This window comes from Hemibagrus wyckioides, linkage group LG07, assembly GCF_019097595.1.
Source record: "Hemibagrus wyckioides isolate EC202008001 linkage group LG07, SWU_Hwy_1.0, whole genome shotgun sequence".
Lineage (NCBI taxonomy): Eukaryota > Metazoa > Chordata > Actinopteri > Siluriformes > Bagridae > Hemibagrus > Hemibagrus wyckioides.
The window spans coordinates 4,789,112-4,813,057 of NC_080716.1; the positions used below are offsets into that span (position 1 = coordinate 4,789,112).

At 39.7% G+C, this 23,946-nt stretch overlaps 3 protein-coding genes across 4 annotated transcripts in view; 2 read left to right on the forward strand and 1 right to left on the reverse strand.

Moving 5' to 3' along the window:
- tmem125b (transmembrane protein 125b) overlaps nucleotides 1-1,634 on the forward strand; it is a 4,095-nt gene extending 2,461 nt beyond the window's left edge. For both annotated transcript variants that reach the window (XM_058395387.1, XM_058395386.1), the window contains one exon: nucleotides 63-1,634. In XM_058395387.1, the coding sequence (XP_058251370.1) occupies nucleotides 89-697 (609 nt within the window). In that variant the 5' untranslated portion in view covers nucleotides 63-88 and the 3' untranslated portion in view covers nucleotides 698-1,634. The remainder of the gene's footprint in view (nucleotides 1-62) is intronic.
- A 1,032-nt stretch (nucleotides 1,635-2,666) lies between these two features.
- On the forward strand, nucleotides 2,667-6,558 carry pcp4l1 (Purkinje cell protein 4 like 1). The gene is made up of 3 exons (XM_058395396.1): nucleotides 2,667-2,857; nucleotides 4,704-4,761; nucleotides 4,916-6,558. Exons 1-3 carry the CDS (start codon nucleotides 2,849-2,851, stop codon nucleotides 5,053-5,055), a joined length of 207 nt encoding a protein of 68 aa, XP_058251379.1. The 5' UTR covers nucleotides 2,667-2,848; the 3' UTR covers nucleotides 5,056-6,558.
- Nucleotides 6,559-14,821: 8,263 nt separating this feature from the next.
- LOC131356106 (uncharacterized) lies at nucleotides 14,822-23,285 on the reverse strand. The gene is made up of 15 exons (XM_058394931.1): nucleotides 23,129-23,285; nucleotides 22,755-22,846; nucleotides 22,476-22,661; nucleotides 21,231-21,329; nucleotides 20,751-20,910; nucleotides 20,198-20,307; nucleotides 19,869-20,048; nucleotides 19,548-19,649; nucleotides 18,252-18,396; nucleotides 17,840-17,970; nucleotides 17,214-17,393; nucleotides 16,940-17,041; nucleotides 15,663-15,804; nucleotides 15,273-15,413; nucleotides 14,822-15,177 (listed from the first exon to the last, which is right to left on the reverse strand). The coding sequence occupies exons 2-15, from the start codon at nucleotides 22,842-22,844 to the stop codon at nucleotides 15,119-15,121; spliced, it is 1,827 nt and encodes a 608-aa protein (XP_058250914.1). The 5' UTR covers nucleotides 22,845-22,846; nucleotides 23,129-23,285; the 3' UTR covers nucleotides 14,822-15,118.
- Between the last annotated feature and the right edge of the window lie 661 nt (nucleotides 23,286-23,946).

A 23,946-nucleotide genomic window follows, 5' to 3' on the forward strand; every position in this document is an offset into this window, starting at 1 on the left:
TGAAAATGAGATCGAGGTGCAGGAGTAACTCTCTGCTCTAATATCTGCTCCTGATCCCACAGTCTGAGGAGTGTGTGTCTGTGAGAAGATGTCTGGCCTCATGTTCCTGCAGCAGGATGTTGAGGATCCAGTGGAACTGTGGTGGTTTGATGAGCCATGCATCTCTCTGCTCTGCTACACCTCCTCTGTTGCACTGGTGCTTGGGCTCGGGAGTGGCGGCGTGGTGCTCCTGTCTTCAGCCAGCTCCGCGGAGCCGTCCTCGGCCGTGTGGCGCCTCATCGTCGGCTCCACCCTCTGTGTCCTGGCTCTTGTACTCGTGCTCAAGCAGCTGCTTAGCTCGGCGGTGCAGGACATGGGCTGTGTGCGCAGTCGGAGGCGCATCGTGCAGCTGCGCAGCGGCGGAAGCGCAGACCCGTCTCTGCTGCTCGCTGTCGGCTTGGCGCTGATGCTCGGCGGTGGCACGGTGCTGCTGTGCTTGGCCTCGTCACACATGCTGCTCACAGGGTCGCTCCTCCTGACGTGTGGTGGCGCTGTGGTTCTGAGCGTGGGGGCATACACAGCCATGAAGTACCTGTGGGAACGAAGAGAACGGAGGAGGAGGAGGAGGATACAGAGAAGGGTGAGGGTGTACACCGTGGCAGGACAGACGAGGCACGTGTGGAGAGACTCTGCGTCGAGTCAAGCCGGTCTGATATGAATGGACAGGAAGGGTGATGATTTTCAGGTTCAGGGAAGAACCTCAGATCTTCAGTCCAAGACCCTTTGGCTTACTGCTATAGGAGAAGATGAGTTAACTGTTAAGGTCAGAGTGTTTGTTGGTTTGATTTACACAATCACACTGTGGCCAATAAGTTTTCTATGGACAGTTAATTATCACATTGTGCACATGATGGAGAAAAAAATGTTCTCTGAACACACCACACCAAACATATGAAGAAAAGAATCCTGTTATCACTCGGTGGGTGGAAGAGACGGCTCTGTATCTGTTACTGAGAAATATACTGAATGGTTAAATATTCCAATTTCTTTCATTGAGTTAAAAGATTTCTGCTCAACAGAAGAGTGTGGGAAAAAATGGTTGATATTCAGACGTCTGCAAATGAAGGTTGAAGTTTAATAAGAACATGACGCTGTTCTAGTAAAACACTACACTCCTGAGCTGCTGGAAGCTTCAGTAGTTAAGGTGATGGACTAGTATTCAGAAGGGCCTTTAACCCCAAACTGCTCAGCTGTATAAGGAGATAAAATGTAAGTCGCTCTGGGTGAGGACGTCTGACAAATTTTTATAATAGTAAAATGGTAGTGACCAATCAGGATTCAGCAGCAGTTTTTTGTGTAATGGTCTCTGCTACATTCTGTTGTCTTCTTTATGGACTGATGAAATGTTTTGATGTTTTATGTTCAGCACATAGTGTACTATTGACTTGTATCACGTGAATATAAGATCCACAAACATGTATAAACACTTTTATTGTATTATTTCTGTATGTTTTTGTGTATTATTTATCCATTTCTTACTATGAGATGACTGTAATGTAATGTAGGTAAAGTCCTCAAACCTGCAGCTTGTGCCATTTGTTCATTAACAGCAGTGGAAGCTCCTTCATAATGTAAGTCATTATAGAAATCCTAATAAAGACCAGTAGTTCATCCTCATCCACTTTACAGATTCATACACTAGAAGTTTTGGGACACCCCTCTAAATCATTGAATTCAGGTGTTGTTTTTCAGGGGTTGGGCTCGGCTCCTTAGTTCCAGTGAAAGGAACTCTTAATGCTTCAGCTTCATACCAAGACATTTTGGACAGTTTCATGCTCTTTGTGGGAACAGTTTGGGGATGACCCCTTCCTGTTCCAACATGACTGCACACCAGTGACCAAAGCAAGGTCCATAAAGACATGGATGAGTGAGTTTGGTGTGGAGGAACTTGACTGGCCTGCACAGAGTCCTGACCTCAACCCCATAGAACACCTCTGGGATGAATTAGAGTGGAGACTGTGAGCCAGGCCAAAACTGGGACATCTGCCTTTACATGCACATGAAGGTAATATGGAGTTGCCACGCCCCTTTGCAGCATTTACAGCTTCAACTCTTCTGGGAAGGCTTTCCACAAGGTTTAGGAGTGTGTTTATGGGAATTTTTGACCATTCCTCTAGAAGTGCATTTGTGAGGTCAGGCACTGATGTTGGACAAGAAGGTCAGGCTCAAAGTCTCCACTCTAATTCATCCCAAAGGTGTTCTATGGGGTTAAGAGTTTGATGAAGATGAAGATAAACCCAAAAGCCGAGGGATGTGTTAAAATCACTCTCGCCATCACCACCATCATCATCATCACCACCATCATCATCATCACCACACCAACTGAGGAAGAAGATTTGGAAGATGGTCTCTCTGTGTGCTGATGAGGAGCAGTGATGCAGTCGTCTGAAAGCTGATATCAGATTATTCCTGACGTTTGTCCTTGTAATACAATGCAGAGCAAATCAAGAAGTCAAAGTGTGAATCACATAATCATCAACAAGCGTTTTACACACACACACACACACACACACACACACACACACACACACATATGCTGACTGAGTAGGAAGGGAGAGGGAAAAGGAGGAGTGTGAGAAGAGAATAGGGGGGCGTGTGTTTCGTGATGAAGAGTATGTTTATCCTCTCAGAATATCAGCCCACACACACACACATCTCTCTCTCTCTCTCTCTCTCTCTCTCACACACACACACACACACACACACACACCAGGACATCAGTTGTGCAGACGTGAAGGTGTGAGTTCTTCTGTCCTCCATTTGATCCTGTTGTTAAAGAACCTGATCCCTGCAGGACTGAGGAGAGAGTATGAGTGAGGTGAGTGATGGATTTACTGTTTGACCTACAATAACCTCAATATCATTAATGACTCCATGGTTTCGTCATTCTTTCCAGTGTCTGGATTTAGGAATGATATCTAGTCCCATGTTAAGCGTAATCGTATCTGTAGAGTTATTATTCTGTGCTGTTTCTATTACGTTATGGTTTCTATAGTAACAGTATGTTTATCCAGGGTGTGTGTGGAAGGAGTCTCCAGTGTCAGCACTTTGTAACACTCAGAGATGGAAGTCTAGCTGCATTTTTCTTTAGTCTGAGTAACTTAGAATAAGAGAGAGAATAAATCAAGGCTGGTGAAGTAAACACAGTTTCTACCTGCTATCGTTTAAATCACAACTTCTTCCTCTGGCATTCCACAGCATTAAATATAAAGAGATAAATCATGATGCTATTTCATATATAATAAATGTAGCTGTTGCCCAATCTCTGTGGTGTGAGAGGGAAGAAAACACACACACATCAAGCATGGTCTTGGATGAAGTGAAAACTACGTGTGAATTTAATGTAATGTTGGACTCGTGTTAAGCTTAAAGCTAAACAGATTAAGAGGATATTAAATTAGCTTTAGCTCTCCTGCCAATTTGCCAGTTACTCAGCTGCTCCCAGGCGGCTTGACCTTGCTGAAATGAGCTTGGTTAATTAGCAGATGGTGTGTGTGTGTGTGTGTGTGTGTGAGAGAGGCTGTGAAAGTGCAACTGTGTGATGCTTTTTTTCTGGATTAGCTCCGTCGTCCTCATTTCCCCCCCTTTATTTTAACTCGGATGTTATCTATTTATTGTAATAAAACAGAGCCAATTATAGTCCCATGTCCCACTTTGGATCAAAAGCTGTAATGGAATATAAAATGACAGCGTGTGTGTGTGTGTGTGTGTGAGGAGGAAACGAGGAGTGTGGTGCTGTTACAGTAACGTAACGAAACGTGATGAAGTAAGTAGCAGCTCTTACACCAACAATCACAATTTTATTTACTTATGAACACGTGGCATGTCATTCTTTTTATGAGGTCCAAAAAGAAGTTCATTAGTAACTCTGACTGTTACAAAGCACAGACACTGGGGACTCCAACATTATAAACATTATATAAACAGAGCTGCTGTTATAAACCTGCTATAACACCTTAAACACCTTATCATGTATGTATGTATAATGTAAAGAAGATGTAAATCTACAAAACAGACCATTTCTAACTAAACCACACAGTCTGTCTAACTACAGCATGATGCATTGTGGCTATTCAGTAAATGTCATTGTGACACTAGCTCTTTACACTGGACTGGTCCACTGTGCAGTGGTCAGTGTGGTAGCGTAGCATTTAAGGTTATGATATTTGCTTGCTTGTTTGTCTTTTTTGCTAGTTAGGTGTCAGTACAGTAGGTTAGCTTGCTTTAGTAACTTTTAGTAACTTGCTTAGGCTAGTTTGTTAAAGTTTAAATTTCTGGCATTTGGCAGACACTCTTATCCAGAGCAACTACAATTCATATCATTTTATACAACTGAAAAATTGAGGGTTAAGTGCCTTGCTCAGGGGCCCAGCAGGGGCAGTTTGATGGACCTGGGACTCACAACCTTCCAATCAGCAGTCCAATGCCTTAACCACTAAGCTCCCAAATCCCCCATAGCTACTAGCTTGACTTCACTTGCTAGATTAGCTCTAATTGCTAGGTTAGCTTATGATTGTTAAGTGAAGCTTTCTTTTGCTAGTTAGCTGTGGTTTGTTGGATAAGATTTCCTGGTTTGCTTACACTAACTAGGTTTATAGTGAATAGTGTGCGTGGTCTGGAACATATCTATGATTCATATGAATTTTCTCATTTGTCTTTCACAGATTCGTTCCTCAGAAACTCAATGCGGTACCAAGGAGCTGATGGATGATGGGAAAAAAGGTGTGATTTCACTGTTAACCTAAACACACACACACACACATACACACACACTTCATCCACTAACTAGCAGTTTCTGTACTCATAGCACTGAGGCTTTACATTATTTATATTACATTCACAAAAGGTGGTGCATATAAATATATCTAATTTCTAGCCCCGGTGGAAAAGGTGTCTAAACCTCCCAGTCAGGACGGCGAGGAGGAAATCGACATCGACCTGGACGCTCCAGAGACGGAGAAAGCAGCTCTGGCCATCCAGAATCAGTTCAGACGTTTCCAGAAGAAAAAGAAGTAGAGAAGAAGCAGAAGAAAGGCAGGACGCAGGAGGAAAGAAGCTGCAAAGGAGGAGGAGGAGGAGAAGTGCGTGGGTGGAAAATTAGGGGTCTCAGAATACCAAATAACAGTCTTTCCTACTGACACAGTGACAATTACATCTCACACGCTCTCTCTTTGTCTTTTTATTTCTTTCTCGCTCTCTTTCTTTCTTGCAATAATTCCTGCAATAGTAATCATCACTGCGTCGTAACGGCTTCTGTTCCTACATAAAATACAATAATGTAAAATAAACACTGAGAAATCAATAAATTCGTTCATTCTGACTAGTAGGTGATAAATATTTGAACCATATCAAATTATTTACTATTAAATTAACAAGTTATTATTAAGCCAGCTAGCTCACTAAGTTAACCAGTGCACACAGCGAAGAAAGCAAGCGATCTGGCTAAAATTAGATAAAATGTTTTTATGTTAAAATGCTGAAATGAAAGGTTTCAACAGCGTCTTCCAGAGAGGACAGATCCTTCCATCCCAAACCTTACATCCAGCAGAGTTAATTTATAACAACGGACAACAACATGCAGGAGTGTGACGAGATGTGTGACTGCATACGCCGCAGGATAGCCTGAATAGCAGAAAAGCAGAAAACAGCATGGATAATGGCAGATATTTATCAGATTTAATTAGTAATAACTCTATTATTATTATTAGAAAGATTGTTTAACAGTTCTCCATAAAAACAGAGAGATAAATCAGAGGAAATGACGATAGAGAATCTCATGCACTAGCTGATGGATGACATTGACGCTATTTATTTATCATCTATTATATACTCAACTGGATAGTGATGTTCATATCTGTTAGTAATATTGTTATTAGGCATCTTACACATATTCCTTACCTAAATGGTGGTCTACAGCAAAGTATAAATAAATGACATTTTCATTAAAAACTCAGTGATGATGATCTGAGATCTGATGATGAGGTTTTATTGCTATAAATGTAAAAGCCATAATTCATTTGATAATCATTTACGAATCTAATGAGATTGGGGAAGTGGTACATCTAAAAAGAATTCCCAGTGAGGACAGAATTATTGCTGGTATCTATTCATGATTTCATTTATATTCCAGTGGGAATGTTGTTGGTGAAAATGTCTCTTGCATGAATGCAAAGTGATGCATTAGAAACAATTTGCAGAGAAAGTTTGTGAAGTGATTTATTTCTCCATCTGTGTCATGCAAATCTCATTATTATTATTATTATTATTATTATTATTATTATTATCTCATTACTATTTGTGCTTTAATTCCACTCCAAAACAAGATGATCAACAAAATCTCTGGAATCCAGTTCATCTGGATGACATCACCATGCTGCGTTTAAGCTGATGAAGTGACTATTAAAATAAAACCACCAGGTTATGTTCACATAATAATGACTGTAGCTTTCGATCAATAAATTCTTGAATATGTGATGACCCAGCTCCATTTGGGACACAAGCACTGGGTCCTTGGGTTCATTTATTTGAGTCCTGTCTTTATTACAGAAGAGAAAACATTTAACAACAGATGCAACACTCAGAAAACAAGTAATAACAAGACACTGAGCTAAACGATGACCATGTTAATTACGGAAGGTGACCAGCTTTGAGGATAAATGGGAAAAAAACCTGGGAGCACAAACACAACAATAATATCCTAAACAACAGAACTGGAGGATGATGTTTTCCTCAATAGACTTTTGCAGCTCATTGCTGATGTTACCACTTTTTAATAGATCTTATAAAAATGCACTGTAATGTTATTTAGTCGATGATAAAGTAGATTGCGAAATAATCAAACAATCTCAGCCATAGTTATTCAACAAAGTTCGGAACAATCAAAACTTTATCCGTTTAGAGACATTAATGAGTCGTTTGCGACCAGAAAGAATCGACTCATACTGATTCACCTCAAAGACAAAGGAGGTGGGGCTTACGTTTGCTTAATTTGCAAGCGGGGGGGGATAAAGCTCATTTTAAAAATGCCTCAGTGGCGACAGGAGCGTAAAACAACTAACAAAATAATAATAATAAAATATAAAATTAGATATCAATAAATATCAAGATTTTGTTAGAAAACGTCAAGAGTTTTTACAACACATCGGCACTCTGCTAACGGCTAGCTAGCGCGGGACATGCTAGGTCGCTTACTGTTTTTTTTTTTTTTTTTTTAAGTAAATTAATGTTGTAAGCTTATATTTTAATGGCAATTTATCAATTTTCTTTAACAAAAAAAATAAAAAATAGCGCATACAGCTAGTTAAGTGAGGTAATGTGTTTTTTAGTATTAGCTAATCGATGCTAATGAAATTTTTCCTGAGGTAATTTTTTTCCGCCTCCTGAGGTAAAAGTAACGGTAAGTCTGTCAGCATTTCACTCAGAGCGTCACCGATAATCGAATTATATTTAATACCTTAAACAGTCATTTTAAGAACAAAATTATATGACAGTTATATTATTTCACAGAGATGAACTTGATGGAAAGGAGAGAGAAGACCAGGACTGACGGAGATGGAGGTTTGTGGCACTACACAATACTAAACCTGAGTGACATGATGGTTAAAACCTGCACAGGACAAACTAAGAACGTCAAGAAATCGTTCCTCAACAACAGTGAAAATACAGCATATGCTAAACTGATGAAAAAAGAAAAGAAAAGACTTACACTAAATCACAACAAGACAATGGATTAATTTAAGTGGGCAGGTATGTCTAAAAGAGAAAGATATGAATCTGAAGCCAAAGATAGCTTCTACTGTAGTTCATGAGCTCATGTTAGCACACACTGCCTGAATTTCACCACAGAACATGTCTGGATTTGATTCGGATCATTTAATAAGACACTTAAAACTGCAGTGTAAAGTTAAAAAAAATTAGAGTGTCTCGTGCGACAGCTTTCAAGTGCATAAAATTCACGAGACTGGTGATGAGAACAAAAGCAGGTAGGTGCATCCACACTGACAGGTAAGTCATTTTATACACTCTTCTTCTTTGGGCTTTTCCCTTCAGGGGTCTCCACAGCGAATCATCTCTCTCCACCTATTCCTATCTTCTGCATCCTCAACACTTACACCCACTAGCTTCATATCCTCATTTATTACATCCATATACCTCCTCTTTGGCCTTCCTCTTTTCCTCCTGCCTGGCAGCTCCATGTCCAACATTGTCCTACCAATATAGTCACTCTCCCTCCTCTGAACATGTCCAAACCATCTTAATCTGTCCTCCCTAACTTTGTCCTCCAAAAGTCCAACATGAGCTGTCCATCTGATGTACTCGTTCCTAATCCTGTCCAACCGTGTCACTCCCAAAGCTTTGCTACCTCCAGCTCTGACTCCTGTCTCTTCCTCAGTGACACTTATTTTACAAACTCTACAGTGTTGATTTGCCACAAACATGAAATCCACACAAGTGAGAATAGAACTGGATTTAATTGTCTTTCTAGCACTACAGAAATAACTTGAAATAAATGAATATTGCTAAAAGTTTTGGGACACCCTTCAAAATCATTGAATTCTGGTGTTCCGGTCACTCCCATGGCCACAGGTGTATAAAATCAAGCACCTAGGCATGCACACTGCTTCTACAAATGTTTGTGCAAGAATGGCTTGCTCACTGTGAGAGGTTGCCACCTGTGCAGTAAGTCCATTCGTGAAATTTCCTCACTACTAAATATTCCACGGTCAACTGTTATTATAGCAAAGTGGAAGTAATTGGGAACAACAGCAACTCAGTCTATGAAGTGGTTGTCCACGTAAAATCACAGAGTGCGCAGAAGTTGCCAACTTTCTGCAGAGTCAATAGCTACAGACCTCCAAACTTTGGCTGGCCTTCAGATTAGCTCAAGAACAGTATGTAGAAAGCTTCATGGAATGGGTTTTCATGGCCGAGCAGCTGCATCCAAGCCTTACATCACCAAGTGTAATGCAAAGCTTGGGATACAGTGGTGTAAAGCACACCACCACTGGACTCTAGAGCAGTGGACATGTGTTCTCTGGAGTGAAGAATTATGCTTTTCTGTCTGCCAATCTGATGGACGAATCTGGGTTTGGCGTTTGCAAGGAGAACGCTACTTGCCTGACTGCATTGTGCCAAGTGTAAAGTTTGGTGGAGGGGGGATTATGGTGTGGGGTTGTTTTTCAGAGGTTGGGCTTGACCACTTAGTTCCAGTAAAAGGAACTATTAATGCTTCAGCTTACCAAGACATTTTGGACAATTTCATGCTCTTTGTGGGAACAGTTTGGGGATGACCCCTTCCTGTTCCAATATGAATGCACACCAGTGACCAAAGCAAGGTCCATAAAGACATGGATGAGTGAGTTTGGTGTGGAGGAACTTGGGTCCTGACCTCAACCCCGTAGAACACCACATTGGGATGAATTAGAACGGAGACTGTGAGCCAGACCTTCTCGTCCAACATCAGTGCCTGACCTCACAAATGTACTTCTAGAGGAATGGTCAAAAATTCCCATAAACACACACCTACACTTTGTGGAAAGCCTTCCCAGAAGAGTTGAAGCTGTTATAGGGTGGGACAACTCCATATTAAACCCTACAGATTAAGACTTGGATGTCATTAAAGTTTATGTGCATGTAAAGGCAGACGTCTCAAAACTTTTGGGAACACAGTGTACATAAACTAAAAGATTTTTCTTTGTAAATATACATATCAGTAATCAGTTTTGTATTTTTTGTTATTTATTGTTTGTTTGTTTTTTTAATCAAAGTACTGGCAAGTTACCTGTAGTATCATTAAAGTAAAGTGCACAATTTCAATCGATTGAGGAGTCTTTATGGAAACCTGAGAGATTTATTAAATGGATATGTCTGTATTGAGCCCTGAGTTTGAAGGCCAGTCTGTGTGGGACTACAGTTCATAAGACTGAGCTGTAACCTATAAATATCAGCCTCTTATAGTTCTCCTTATTGCTGTTGGTGTGGGTGATAGTGGTGTGAAGGACGTGAGAGATGGTATCCTCTGTAGACCTACTGATGCGGTAGGTGACCTGGAGTGGGATGATGATGTCAGAGATGGAGAAGCAGGTGTAATTCTTGATGAGTCTCTCACAGACCTTCATGACTAACAATGTGAGGGCTATAGTAAAATAGTCATTTCATAAGAGGGCTTATTGTTTTTTTGGCACAGGAATGGTGGTGGATTTATTTTAAAGCAGCTGGGGAGAACAGGCTTAGCTACTGACTTGTTGAAGTCACTAGCTGGACTTTGGATGGAGGTGAAGAAGCCAAAATGCTGATGTTGTAGTGTAGTGTCTTAGTACTGGGCCAGAGATGCTGTCAGGACCAGCAGATTTCCTGATATTCACATGCTTCAGTGTCTTCCGAACCTTGTTCTCTGAGATGGTGGTAGTGCACTCATAAACAGCAGAACTGCTTCGCTTTATAGCGCCAGCTTGTGTACAAGAGAAGAGTCAGCTTTTATTACGGTGGTGGATTTGCCTGAGGACAGGTGCTGATTGTCCTCAATCCCTGCCACATGTGTTGGGAGCTGGAAATGAGACTCCACCCATCCCCTGTATTGGAGTTTAGCAGTTTTCACTGTACTTCACTTTCACTGTGAGCTTGCTTTATTTGCACCTAACCAAAATAGCAATACAATGGGATTATAGCAACAAATAACACTGACATGAAAATAGAACAGGCAGCATGGTGGCTTCGTGCTTAGCACTGTTGCCTCACAGCAAAAAAAGGTCCTGGGTTCGAATCCCGGGTTCGAACAGGCAGGGGCCTTTCTGTGTGGAGTTTGCATGTTCTCCCTGTGTTTGCGTGGGTTTACTATGGGTACTCCTGTTTACTCCCTCAATTTCCCATAGGACTTAGTGTGTGTCTATATGTGGCCCTGTGATGGACTGGTGACCTGTCCAGGGTGTACCCCTGCTTTTCGCCCAATGTGTGCTGTGATAGGCTCCAGCAGATCCCTGTGACCCTAATTAGGAATAAAGAGGGTATAGACAATGGATGAAAAAAGAGCTCTGCTGGACATTACAATAGAATGGACATTTGTGGACAATGGACATTGCATTTCATCCTGGCCATTTTTTTAATTATCAGGATGAAAGGTATTCCAGCTAGTGATATTTATGTGAATGAATAGTGTGACAGCAGCCTGGACTTTGCAACTCATTGTCTCCAGGTGCACTGTGTCATTTCAGCCAGCAGACTGCAGCATTGCTCCAACTTGTTTACTGTGCGTATTTATCAAAAGCCATTTTGCACTCACTAGAGGTTAAATTTGGGCTATATTTGAAACAATGTTAAGTGAAGTGCAAAATTTTGTTATATTCCTTATATATTCCATATGTTTGAAAAAGTCAGACCTAACTGAAAATCTTAGATTGTAGATCTGTTAAGAATGGTGAAATGGTTGCTCAAGTTACACTCGACAAGACAATTATTTATTTATGCTGAACCTTGAACAAGTGTATACAGAGGCTTGAGAAAAGACAGATAATTAGCAGAATTGTATTAATAGCTCTGAACATCTACTCTTGGTTTGAGCCCTGGGTTTCACTTGTGAAGACTGTTGTTAAAAAGGATAAATCAACATGAAGATTAGAGAGCTGTCTGTGGGAGAAAAGCAAGCCATTTTGAAGCTGAGAAAGGAGGGGATATCCATCAGAGCCAGTGCAAAAGCATTGGGCATAAACTAATTAATAAAACAAAAACATCTGGTGTACTAAAACACAGACAAAAAACAGGATTGGCCAGAGAAATACAACACTTGACAAGCACAAAACAAACCCTGCAAGATAATCGTTTTGGTGACTCCTTGGTTTTATGTAGCTTTTCTGAGGAACTCTGGCTTTTTTCTGGAAAAGAAGTGTTTTTAGTGAGGTCATATTGAGTATATGTTAAATGCAAAGGCAGACTCTATTAAACTCATTTACAACTGGTTGAACCAAAGCTCATTTAGGTGTGGTATAGCAACAGGGGTGGATGTTTGTGCAATCACTAACTTTTGTATATATTTTTAATTAAAAATAAATCAGCAAGCTATTAACCTCCAGCATCCCCACATCTTCAGGGTTATTGGGTATTTTGTTGTTTTATTACTTAATATTTCAATTGAATCCAATTCTCAGTAATAGCTGTATGTAATATATTTTTCTTAGAGAAGGAAGACAGTAGAACGTAAACTCTTCTCGGTGCCTACATATTTATCAAAGACGATGAGGTTCTTCCTTCCTTTCTTTAAAACCCATTTTGTGACGTGGTTTTCTTTCATTGAGTGTTGCTGGTGTTTGTAAGTGTGCTTCAGGTTGTGTGTGTATTATTAAACTCTGATGGTGTGTCCGGTAAATAATACGCGTCATGGAAATAAAAGAGCAGAAGTGGATTTACAGGTTTGTGATGAGTACAAGAACATACCAAAGAATTGTACAAAGTGAAAGCGCCAGTGGCCTCACCTGACTGTACTAATGTTTAATGGTTACATAGAAATGCTCAACTGTTTGCGAATACACACAGATAGTGTTTGCTTTTGGTGGATGCAACAAACAAAAAAGAGACAAAAATGACGGTGAGTGCTGATGGTCAGTGAGTAACCTAACACAGTTAGGAGAGTGCTTAGTCCATCTAATACTAAAGTATAAATAAAATGACATGTACTGAAACATAAAGCTTTCCATTTCACAATAGTTACAATAAAAAACTAAACTAAAATCAAATAAAAGCTTACAAAAGAACTGCAGAAATACACTGTCAACTATTGATCCCACGATACCCTACAGTTTACAAACAAAACTAGTTACACAATTCAGTCGAATGTTGTTGGTTCATCGCATAGAGTCTTTGTACGCTGCTGAGTAAGGAAAAGGATGATTCCTGGGTGTGTGACACCAACCAGTGTGTTCTGCTGTAATATTGGCAAAATGTCAAAAATGTTCAATGAAATTTAATTAAACAAAATGATACCATAATTTCTTTGTGTAATAGTTTATTTGTTTTATACTTTACTTTCAGAATAAATTGACAGTAAACAGCCAACATTTTGATTATGAAGATGGAAAAACAGTAGTGTGTGTGTATAATACATATATGTGTATAATATATATACACTATATTGCCAAAAGTATTCGCTCACCTGCCTTGACTCGCATATGAACTTAAGTGACATCCCATTCCTAATCCATAGGGTTCAATATGACGTCGGTCCACCCTTTGCAGCTATAACAGCTTCAACTCTTCTGGGAAGGCTGTCCACAAGGTTTAGGAGTGTGTTTATGGGAATTTTTGACCATTCTTCCAGAAGCGCATTTGTGAGGTCACACACTGATGTTGGACGAGAAGGCCTGGCTCTCAGTCTCCGCTCTAATTCATCCCAAAGGTGTTCTATCGGGTTGAGGTCAGGACTCTGTGCAGGCCAGTCAAGTTCATCCACACCAGACTCTGTCATCCATGTCTTTATGGACCATGCTTTGGTCACTGGTGCACAGTCATGTTGGAAGAGGAAGGGGCCAGCTCCAAACTGTTCCCACAAAGTTGGGAGCATGGAATTGTCCAAAATGTCTTGGTATGCTGAAGCATTCAGAGTTCCTTTCACTGGAACTAAGGGGCCAAGCCCAGCTCCTGAAAAACAACCCCACACCATAATCCCCCCTCCACCAAACTTTACACTTGGCACAATGCAGTCCGACAAGTACCGTTCTCCTGGCAACCGCCAAACCCAGACTCGTCCATCAGATTGCCAGATGGAGAAGCGCGATTCGTCACTCCAGAGAACGTGTCTCCACTGCTCTAGAGTCCAGTGGCGGCGTGCTTTACACCACTGCATCCGACGCTTTGCATTGCACTTGGTGATGTATGGCTTGGATGCAGCTGCTCGGCCATGGAAACCCATTCCATGAAGCTCTCTGCGCACTGTTCTTGAGCTAATCTGAAGGCCACATGAAGTTTGGAGGTCTGTAGCGATTGACTCTGCAGAAAGTTGGCGACCTCTTCGCACTATGCGCCTCAGCATCCGCTGACCCCGCTCCGTCAGTTTACGTGGCCTACCACTTCGTGGCTGAGTTGCTGTCGTTCCCAAACACTTCCACGTTCTTATAATACAGCTGACAGTTGACTGTGGAATATTTAGGAGCGAGGAAATTTCACGACTGGATTTGTTGCACAGGTGGCATCCTATCACAGTTCCACGCTGGAATTCACTGAGCTCCTGAGAGCGACCCATTCTTTCAGAAATGTTTGTAAAAACAGTCTGCATGCCTAGGTGCTTGATTTTATACACCTGTGGCCATGGAAGTGATTGGAACACCTGATTCTGTTTATTTGGATGGGTGAGCAAATACTTTTGGCAATATAGTGTATATGCCAGGATGCCCAGACCTCCTTCTCCCTAGACACTTCCTCCAAATCTTCTGGGGGAATTCCAAGGCCACTGATTCCAAGGTCAGCCAAGAGACATAGTCCCTCCAGCGTGTCCCAGGTCTTCCACGGGGTCTCTTCCCGGTGGGGTACGCCCAGAACACCTCCCCAGGGAGACGCCCGAAACAGATGCCTGAGCCACCTCAACTGGCCCCTTTCAGTGTGGAGGACCAGGGGCTCTGAGCTCCTCCCAGGTGAGAGCTCCATACCCTATCTCTAAGGGAGCACCCCACCACCCTAGGGTTATGTGTGTGTGTGTGTGTGTATATATATATATATATATATATATATATATATATATATATATATATATATATAAATCAGACAGAATCAAATAAAAACTGAATAATTCACAAACAACTGAAAGGAGGAAGCAACATACTTTAATCAATCAATACATTTGCTCCCTAATTAAAGTTTTACGAGAAAAAAACATGTGATTACAAGAGTGTAATATATTTTCATTTTTAAATTCTTAAAATGTGTTTTTATGTTTTAGTTACAGCTTAGAAATTGGTCAAATATTTACAAAACAGAGTGCCAGTAGGTTTATTAGTTATCTGTAAATGGTCACATGTTCAACCAGCTAATGCTGGCTTCATATTTCTCACACACACACACACACACACACCTATAACGCTCAGCACACATTTATACTTCATGGACTGTATGAAGTGATGAAGTGGAGACTCATTGCACTGAGAAGCACAGCCAACACTGGGGGAGAGAGAGATGAGACATACAATGTTTTTTCACCAACAATATTTAATGTATATATATTTGAATTTGAATTTGGTGTAATGTGTGTTTACCCTGAGTCCAGAGGCTGACTAGTGAGTTGCTGCTGTTTGGAGTCGCAGTTGTAGGAGTGGTCTGTTGGCCAGTGGGACTAGACAGGTCTAATGTTGTGTTGCTCTCAAAAGTTTTGGTTAGATTTCCTATTAGTTGTGTTCCTGTAGAAATGGAGTAGAGAAACTTTATTAAAAACCCAGGGATTTATCACAAACACTCAGACTAGACATAAGTGTATGGTGTGAAGAAAATAATTTACAAAGGGATGGCTTGATTAGGTGAAGTTCCTGCAATTGCTCAAAAGTTGATTTCAATAACAGCACATCCCCAAGTGTTTTATTCTGTTTATACAAAAAAATTTTAAATCATTTTTAAAAAATAGAGAAAAAAGTGTAAATTTGTAATCTCACCATTGGTCAATCCAGTAAAGATGCTGATGAGGTAAGCGTTATCAGCAGCTTTGGTGCTGACATTGAAGGTGGTGCTGGTATTGAAGGTACACTGAATACTCTGGTTCTGTGTTACTGTACCCTGCCAGCCGTACACAGTAGTCTAAAAAATTCCAAGGGAAAAAGAGAGTGTAAGTTTTTGTTGTTGATCTTTTGGCTGCTCCCTAAGTGTGAGGGGTCGCAACAGCAGACCAACTGGTCCGCACAACAACTTAATGATTGTAATAATTGTAAATTTATCCCCCCCCCCCCGACATACTTCATGTACACTCACTTAGCACTTTATTAGGAAAATTTGAGCCTCTACCTAATGATGCAGTTTTCCATTTAGCCAGGTAATTTTCACATCAACCATCAGACTAGGGAAAATGTGACCTCAGTGAATTTGACTGTGCCATGATGGTCAGTTCCAGATGGGCTGGTTTCAGTATTTTAGAATCTGCTGATCTCATGGGATTTTCAGAAAACAGTCTCTAGAGCTTACACAGAATGTTGCAATAAAAACCCATCCATTTAGTGGTAGAACCCTGAGGCAGCTGAGCTACAATAGGAGATAGACATGTTAGGATCCTCTTCTGTCAGCCAGGAACAGAAAGCGAGCACATGGTCACCAAAACTGGACAGTTGAAGATGAAAAAATGTAGCCTGGTCTGACGAATCCTGATTTCTGCTAAGTCCCACAGATGTAGGGTCAGAATTTATCACCAGCAGCAAAAATCCATGAACCCAACCTTCCTTGTGTCAACAGTCCTGGCTGGTGGAGGTGGTGTAATGGTGTGGGGAATGTTTTCCTCTCTTCAGACCATGAGTATTAGAGTATTGTGTCTGATCACATGCATCCCTTCATGACCACAATTTAGCATCTTCTAATAGCTACTCCTCGCATGATGGTCACAAAGCAAAGGCTATCTCAATCTAGTTTCTGGATCTGAATCCAGTAGAACATCTTTGGAATTTAACAGGAGATTGACAGCCTAAAAGTGCCTCTGTTAAATCTGCAATCATGTCAACATGGACCAGAATCTCCAAGGAATGTTTCCAGCATCTAGTGGATTCCATGGCAGGAAGAATTGAGGTTTTCACAACAACTACCCCTAATTTGTAAATGTTCCTAATAAAGTGCTCCAAGTGTATATTTATTTTAAAAAAAGACAGCTATAAAACCACAGAAGATGTGAACAGGTGGTTTGGTGATATTGCCAGTGTTACTAATTAATTTAGACATTCTGTAAACATACCACATTAGCAGAATTCAACACTGTGCCATTTTGAGTGGCTGTTTGAAAGAAAAAAGTTCCAGTGTTGTTGTCGTTGCCGCAGACAAACACATAAGTGGAATTCTGAAAGGAAAAAGGAAGAAGAATAAATCAGTAAAACTATAGCTCACTGGCTATCAGAGGACACATTGGAACAGGTTAGAAACAGTGTAAATGAGACTAATTATACAAGCAGGGGCATTAGTGTAGCTCTGAGATGTTGAGACCAATCAGATTCTGCCTATTTTATCTTTACCTGTTTGGTGAGTCCCAGTGCGACATAGCCAGGTGTTGTGCCACTGAGTTCAAAGATAAACGTCTGGTTGCTCATTTTAGATGATGCAAAGAAGCAGCTGGAGTTTCCTGTGAGACTGCAATTAGTTGAACTTGACATACACAGCTTAGAGGTGCCACAACCATCGCGAGTGATGTTGAGCTAACGGTGAAAAAAGAAAAGAAGAAATGACGTTATTCATCACGTCACATTCTGGTCACTGCTTATAATCTTCTGTTTCAGTGATCCTTGCCATGTTATAATTTTATATGGTGTCTCTTCATCTTGATAGTTAAAAAGAAGATAAAGTGGGATTTTTAAGAAGCTCTATGTCCATGGTTCTTAAAGTGGGGAATTTATACATAAATTTAATCTGAACTGAAGAGGTTCATGGTTTTTTTTTTAACCAAGCAGGAGTCAGATCTAATGGTCTACTGAAAGCCAAGATCTTCTGATTAAACAGGTAGAATCAGATGTAGCTCCTGCTTGATTGGAATGAAACCCTACAGCCATGCCAGCCATTTTTGGAAAATCTCAGACACTGCTTGGCAGTAGAAATAGGATACAACATTGTGAACATTGATGCTAATTATCATTTATAAACTCACCAGTGACCCAGTGGAGACATTAGTACCGCTTGTGGTATTTGTAGCATTCTGTGTGGTCATTTGGCTAGTAGCATTAGACAGGTCTGCTACGCTGCTCTCAAACATTTTGGTTAGATTTCCTAGTTGTGTTCCTGTAGAAATGGAGCAGAGAAACTTTACTATAAACCCAGGAATTTATCACAAACACTCAGACTAGACAATAGATAAGTGTATGGTGTGGGGAAAATAATTTACAAGGGGATGGCTTGATTAAGTGAAGTTCCTGCAATTGTTTAAAAGTTGATTCCAATAACAGCACATCCCCAAGTGTTTTTGACTCATAAATCTTTATTCTGTTTATACAAAAACAATCTTTAAATAATCTTTAAAAAACAGAGAAAAAGTAGGATGAAGGGTAAATTTGTAATCTCACCATTGGTCAATCCAGTAAAGATGTTGACGAGGAAAGAGTTATCAGCAGCCCTGGTGCTGACGTTGAAGGTGGTGCTGGTATTGAAGGTACACTGAATAAGACTCTGGTTCTGTGTTACTGCACCCTGCACAGTGTACACAGTAGTCTAAAAATAGCAAAGAGGAAAAGAGAGTGAGAGCGTAATTATTTTCTGGAATATTGTTATGGCTCAGGAAGTGACTGCAAATTTATAAAAACTCATATTTATAAAAACTCATCCCCCCCCAGACATACTTCATGTACACTCACTGAGCACTTTATTGGGAAAATTTGAGCCTCTACCCAGTTATGCAATTTTCTATTTAGCCAATCATGTGGCAGCAGTGCAATGCATAAAATCATGCTAATGTGGCCAGCAGGTAATTTTCACATCAACCGTCAGATAGGGAAAATGTGACCTCAGTGAATTTGACTGTGCCATGATGGTCAGTTCCAGATGGGCTGGTTTCAGTATTTTAGAATCTGCTGATCTCATGGGATTTTCAGAAAACAGTCTCTAGAGCTTACACAGAATGTTGCAATAAAAACCCATCCATTTAGTGGTAGAACCCTGAGGCAGCTGAGCTACAATAGGAGATAGACATGTTAGGATCCTCTTCTGTCAGCCAGGAACAGAAAGCGAGCACATGGTCACCAAAACTGGACAGTTGAAGATGAAAAAATGTAGCCTGGTCTGACGAATCCTGATTTCTGCTAAGTCCCACAGATGTAGGGTCAGAATTTATCACCAGCAGCAAAAATCCATGAACCCAACCTTCCTTGTGTCAACAGTCCTGGCTGGTGGAGGTGGTGTAATGGTGTGGGGAATGTTTTCCTCTCTTCAGACCATGAGTATTAGAGTATTGTGTCTGATCACATGCATCCCTTCATGACCACAATTTAGCATCTTCTAATAGCTACTCCTCGCATGATGGTCACAAAGCAAAGGCTATCTCAATCTAGTTTCTGGATCTGAATCCAGTAGAACATCTTTGGAATTTAACAGGAGATTGACAGCCTAAAAGTGCCTCTGTTAAATCTGCAATCATGTCAACATGGACCAGAATCTCCAAGGAATGTTTCCAGCATCTAGTGGATTCCATGGCAGGAAGAATTGAGGTTTTCACAACAACTACCCCTAATTTGTAAATGTTCCTAATAAAGTGCTCCAAGTGTATATTTATTTAAAAAAAGACAGCTATAAAACCACAGATGTGAACAGGTGGTTTGGTGATATTGCCAGTGTTACTAATTAATTTAGACATTCTATAAACATACCACATTAGCAGAATTCAACACTGTGCCATTTTGAGTGGCTGTTTGAAAGAAAAAAGTTCCAGTGTTGTTGTCGTTGCCGCAGACAAACACATAAGTGGAATTCTGAAAGGAAAAAGGAAGAAGAATAAATCAGTAAAACTATAGCTCACCGGCTATCATTGTTCAGGAAACAGAGGACACATTGGAACAGAAAAAGTGTAAATGAGACTAATTATACAAGCAGGGGCATTAGTGTAGCTCTGAGATGTTGAGACTAGCACATTTATTTCATAATCCTATTTGGGTACAAAAAAAGCAAACTTCTGCCTATTTTATCTTTACCTGTTTGGTGAGTCCCAGTGCGACATAGCCAGGTGTTGTGCCACTGAGTTCAAAGATAAACGTCTGGTTGCTCATTTTAGATGATGCAAAGAAGCATCTGGAGTTTCCTGTGAGACTGCAATTAGTTGAACTTGACATACACAGCTTAGAGGTGCCACAACCATCGCGAGTGATGTTGAGCTAACGGTGAAAAAAGAAAAGAAGAAATGACGTTATTCATCACGTCACATTCTGGTCACTGCTTAATAATCTTCTGTTTCAGTGATCCTGAAATAGAAATAGGATACAACATTGTGAACATTGATGCTAATTATGATTTATAAACTCACCGATGACACAGTGGAAACAATAGTACCGCTAGGACTGTTCACGTTGTTGTTAGTCAGGTTTAATTGTACAGTGAATTTCGATATTGTAGTAGCACTTCCCAGTGTTGTTCCTGTGAGAATAGAGGGCAGAAACCATAGTAAAAAGTGAAATGAACTTTTCTACATTGGTCCTAGATTATCTAACATGTAGTAGATATTAGTTCACAGAGCTGTTAAAGTTTACAGTCTCACTGATCAGTGATGATTTATGAGCTTTATAGTTTCTCACTAACATGACATGGTACTTTTTTGGTGGAGGCTGGCAAGGAGAAAAAAAAGATCTCTTCCTGCTTCAGTCATTGTTTTTTTTTGTAATCAGCAGCCAATTGCTGTTGTAAAAACAGAATAAAACAGTTGTGCTCTTAGTGGAAAACTATCAGCTTTGTGGTACTGATTGTACTGGCAGTTTATCACACCACCCTGCCACTCAGTATATTTAAATTGGTTTACATTAAATTTGTAATAAAAGAAAAGCTATGGTGGATTGTAAATGAGCAGGATATGAAAAGCTTACCGCTTGTGCTTCCATTCATGTAGGTGACGTAAATGGTTGTGTTAGCCAAGCTGAGGTTGCTTGTTGAGTTGTACAGAATGGCACTGATGTTGAAGGCACACTGAATAAGGCTTTGGGTTTGGTTTTGATTTAGAGCACCTTGAACAGTGTATATGGTAGTCTGAAAAGAGAAACAGAGAGTGGAATCTTTTTAAGTGATTGCTGGACTAATCCAGTATTTCCCAAAACACACCCTGGATTATTCTGAGATGTTTGAGAAGAGCATATTTATTAAAATTTAAATGTTACACATGATCGATGCAAAATTATACTCAAACAGTCTGAGTCATTAGAACAGATACAGCTCATTGACATTAGAGGCTTTTGTCATTTTTATGATTGCATTCTGTATGAAATGTTCCACTTTTTTTTTGGCCTGTTAATAACAGTTTATGGACATGTTCATTTATTCACAATCAGTTTTTTATGTGATAATCTTACCACATTAGTAGAGTTCCACCCAGTGCTGTTTTGAGTAACAGTGTCAAAAAAGAAAGTGCCATTAGTGTTGTTGCCGCAGACAAACACCACATCACCTGCCTAAAACAGAGCGTGGAAATGATTCAAATATTAAAGTAAACACCAAGTAAAAATATTTCCCACACAGTCTTAGTGCCATAACTTCCTAAATACATTATAATGTCATTACAAATTAGTTTCACCTGATGCTAATAACTCTATTCACACTAGCAAGTGACAAAGCCATAATGGCTTGTCCATGTTTATACATAACAGAGAGGTTTTCTCAGTTGTATGCTAAATATCTATGGCATGGTGATGTGACAAATCTTCCCCAATCAACTTCAATTTCCTGGAGTTAGTTCATATTTACTGAAATTAACAGGGAGTGTTACAAAAGCGTTAGGTCTATACTGTATCGTTGGCTGCCATGTTATGACAGTTACCTTTTTTGTATCAGAATTTAGGAGATTCCTGTTTTCAGTTGTGTTGTAGCAGATGTCCTCACCTTTCTCTTGAATTAACAAACCCCATATAAACGCTGCTTGTCATGTTACACAAAAACTGGAAAGTGGAAACTCTTCTGTTTCGAAAGCTCTTGTGGATTATCGCTCACGTTAAATATAAATGAACAAGTGAACAGTGCAACATGCCATTTATTTAAAAAAAAAAATGAAATCGCTGGCATTTTGCCATTATAGAAAAGACATGTTAGGTCCAAGATACAGCTTTAAAAAACATCTTAGAATGCTCAGTGTTCGTTTGTTGTTGTTTATTTATGGAATAGTCCACCTTATTGTTCTATCAAATATATTTATACTCGCAGCAAACTAGACTTTATGTAAAGTTTTACACAAAGCTAATGCATACAGCCTGTCTGGGAAACTAATAAACAATCATACACAAATGCAAGAAATTTCAAGAAAGTTACAACACAACACTAACTAGCTGCTTAGATAGCTAACAAACTAATATGAAACCATACAAGGTGAAGCCAAGGGATACCATTACTCCAACTACTCATATTACTAGTACTGTTACTCCTACTACCACTAATATTAATACTACTGCTGCTATCAAGGACAGCCTGGGCTTTTGGGGGAACTGATCACAACAGCTCCAGTAAGAACAACAGAATGCCATAAAGAAACAAGAAGTGTGGCTAGGGCTGACTCATTTCTAGCAGATATTAACATTTCATTCTGTATATTACATTATTATATTTACCTGTGATTGGTTATTGCTAGAGAGTCCCAGTGCGATGTATCCAGAAGTCCAGCCACTGAGTTCAATGGACACATTTTGGTTGTTCAGTTGAAAGGAACTGAAAAAGCAGCTGGAGTTTCCTGTAAGACTGCAGTTCGCTGGACTAAACCAACATACTTTAGAGCTTCCACAGCTAGTGATGTTAGTCTAGAGATGAAAAGACAAATATATTGTTTTGTTAAACCAGACACTTGGGAAGGATGATTCTGGTTTTAAGGATGAATTCTGTGTTTTTCTTACATCGAGAGATGTTGGCTTCGGTACATCGGCTTTGGTGCCACAACAAACAGCGCAGATGAATACAACTGCTACGATCCACTTGGCCTCCATATCTAATAACACAGACAGTGAAGGTTTTTAACAATATGTTCAAATGTGTCTGTGTATTAAACATTGATTACTGTCAAAATCTGTAACTTATTCAGTCAGTTAAATCATGTCCAATTTGATCATGTGATTTGTGACTGATCGTTTATGTTAACATAAACATACTAGGTCAGTTCAGACAAAATTGAATTACTCTAGCAGAAATTAAGACTTATTCGATTCAAGAATGAAGATCCTGAATTTACTCTAATTAAGCTAATTGAGTTCAAAAGTGAAAATAATTTTACCTGTAATGGCAGGATGGATGAGTTTACCTGTGGTTATCTCTTGAGTAAAGTGTAAAGGCACAGTTCTGGGAGTCTATTTAATCTTAGAGGGTGTAGCCCTCATCATCTGCATCATGGAAAAAAACACACCCTGATTTGCAGGTTTTGGATGATGATTGTAAGATGATGCCAAACCCAAGGCTTTCAAGAAAAAAGTAACGTCACTGTACACACCTCCAGCTCCTACTGTTAGCATCACTTTTGTTCTCTACTTATTTTTTTTATTTTTATTTTTGTTTATAATCTGATTATGTGTAAAAGGGTCAGTTTTTAGTTCAGTGTTTAGATTTGTGTATTTGCAGTATGTGAACATTCAGAAATAACAATCATTCTCTTTCACTCCTTACAGTTTTTACGAAGCTTTTTCATCACAAACGTTTTGTTTCTGTTCTTCATTCAGACGGGAGTATGATTCATTTAACTTCTTAGACACCAGTTAGTGTCTAAGAAGTTAATTTTATGCTCTTAAATGCTAGTATAATGTATAAGTACAATCATCGTGTGACTCTGTCTCAGATATTATTATATATTATTGCTTATGTATACAGTAAATAAGTTGTTTGTGCACTCTTGACACTATGTTTCTATTTTTAAGATGATGATATAAAAAAAATGATATAATTGCTATGGATATTCAGATATTCAGTCAGTGATAAATATTTAATTTGCCTGTAAGAGCAAAGTTTAAACAGGTATAATAAATAGCTAAAATAGTTAATGTTCATGTGAGCCCCTCTGTTATCTATAGTAATAGGTCCATTGTTAGGAAAATTACGACG

Bases quoted from the DNA above. Each gene is read 5' to 3' on its own strand.
- pcp4l1 (XM_058395396.1), top strand. The intron at 4,762-4,915 runs GTGTGATTTCAC...TCTAATTTCTAG, and splicing joins GATGGATGATGGGAAAAAAG to CCCCGGTGGAAAAGGTGTCT.
- LOC131356106 (XM_058394931.1), bottom strand. From the start codon at position 22,844: ATGGAGGCCAAGTGGATCGTAGCAGTTGTATTCATCTGCGCTGTTTGT. The intron at 20,911-21,230 runs GTAAGATTATCA...TTCTCTTTTCAG, and splicing joins GGTGGAACTCTACTAATGTG to ACTACCATATACACTGTTCA. The intron at 17,394-17,839 runs GTGAGTTTATAA...TTTCACCGTTAG, and splicing joins ATGTCTCCACTGGGTCACTG to CTCAACATCACTCGCGATGG.